Here is a 1,481-nt window from a genome sequence, read left to right on the forward strand (position 1 = left end):
ATCTGGCGAAAATAGTTTCGACCAGAGAATTCCTTACTGCAAAGTTAACATTATTTATGTTATGTTCTTGATAAATAACATTTTCCTCCTCATCATGTTCTATAATCTCATCAAAATATTCTTCTATATCATCATCTTGCTGTTTGCAGATGTTGTGTAGAACTCCACAGGCAACAATTACTTCAACTATAGTATTAATTTTTAATCGAAGCCCATATTTCAATGATGGAAAACGACGTTTCAAAACTCCAAAAAATCTTTCTATGCAGTTCCTAGTAGAGATATGAGCTCGATTATAAGCCTCTTGGCTTGCGTTAGCTGGATTACGAAATGGAGTGAGGAGGTATTGTTGGCAAGGATATCCACCGTCACCMAATAGATACCCATTACCATATCTCCCCATTCRAAAGTCGACAGGAAGAGGCGAATTATTAAAAATCGTACTGTCGTGTACCGATCCCGGCCATCGAGAAACGATGTGTAATAATTTCAAATTGGCGTCGCAAACGGCCTGGACGTTAATACTAAAGTACCCTTTTCGATTTCGGTACAGTTCTGCATTTGCACCACCAGGCGATTGGATGCCAACATGGGTACAATCCACAGTACCCACAACACGAGGAAAACCAGCAATTTGAAAAAAATTTCTTTTGGTTGCTACCAACTCCTCAACGGTCCTCGGCATCTTAATATGTTCTTGAGAGAGTCGAGCAATTTCGCGTGTGACTTTTTGGATAATTCTGCAGATGCTGGATTTGTGGACGTGCATCCAATCGCCGACGAGTTCCAAAAAGTCACCCGTTGCATAAAATCGGAGGGCAATTAAAAATTGGGTTTGTGCACTCAAGGATTTGTTCCGCTGCGTCTTAGGTGCGACTCTATCTCCAATTGTGTGTACTAGATAAGTAACAGTAGCTTTATTTAAGCGAAACCTTTTTTTAAAGTCATATTCATCCAACATCTCAAATGGATTTTCACGGTCCCGGATGAAACGAATTCTCCGTACAGGCCTTTCAGGTTCTTCGTAATCACTCTCGCTTGATGAAGATGAGGATGTGTCCCACAACATTTTTCAAATAATAAAGTCAGTTCAATGTTTTCTACAACTTTTTAATCCTTATTACTGTCTCATCCTTTAGATATTTAATAACAACTCACTAAAAACGCCTTAAAACGTCAAGAAAAAATTTGACATATGATTTAATCACCGAGTAATCGCCCGCGGTTCAGTCATTAAGCTGAAGAGTCGTTAATGAATAGTTAACAGTGACATTTTTGTTTGTGCAACGGAAAACAGTGGTGATGGACCATTAACGGACCATTATCGTTGATAATCATCAAATTTTTGATGAAACGTTAATCAACCGTTAACGGTGTTTTGATTTCAACAAAATTTTTGATGAATGTTTAAAGTTTTGTTAACTATCCGTTATCTTTCGTGCAACCGGGCATAAAACATTCTAATTATTACAAAGCAATAA

The 1,481-nt window shown here is 37.9% G+C and overlaps 1 protein-coding gene across 1 annotated transcript in view; it reads right to left on the reverse strand.

Moving 5' to 3' along the window:
• LOC123011141 (putative nuclease HARBI1) overlaps nt 1–1,160 on the reverse strand; it is a 9,275-nt gene extending 8,115 nt beyond the window's left edge. The window contains exon 1 of the mRNA XM_044408459.1: nt 328–1,160. Coding sequence (XP_044264394.1) covers nt 328–1,069 — 742 coding nt within the window. The 5' untranslated portion in view covers nt 1,070–1,160. The remainder of the gene's footprint in view (nt 1–327) is intronic.
• Between the last annotated feature and the right edge of the window lie 321 nt (nt 1,161–1,481).

Source organism: Tribolium madens, unplaced genomic scaffold, assembly GCF_015345945.1.
Source record: "Tribolium madens isolate multiple individuals breed KSU strain unplaced genomic scaffold, Tmad_KSU_1.1 Scaffold_19;HRSCAF=116;Tcas5.2_LG9, whole genome shotgun sequence".
Classification (NCBI taxonomy): domain Eukaryota; kingdom Metazoa; phylum Arthropoda; class Insecta; order Coleoptera; family Tenebrionidae; genus Tribolium; species Tribolium madens.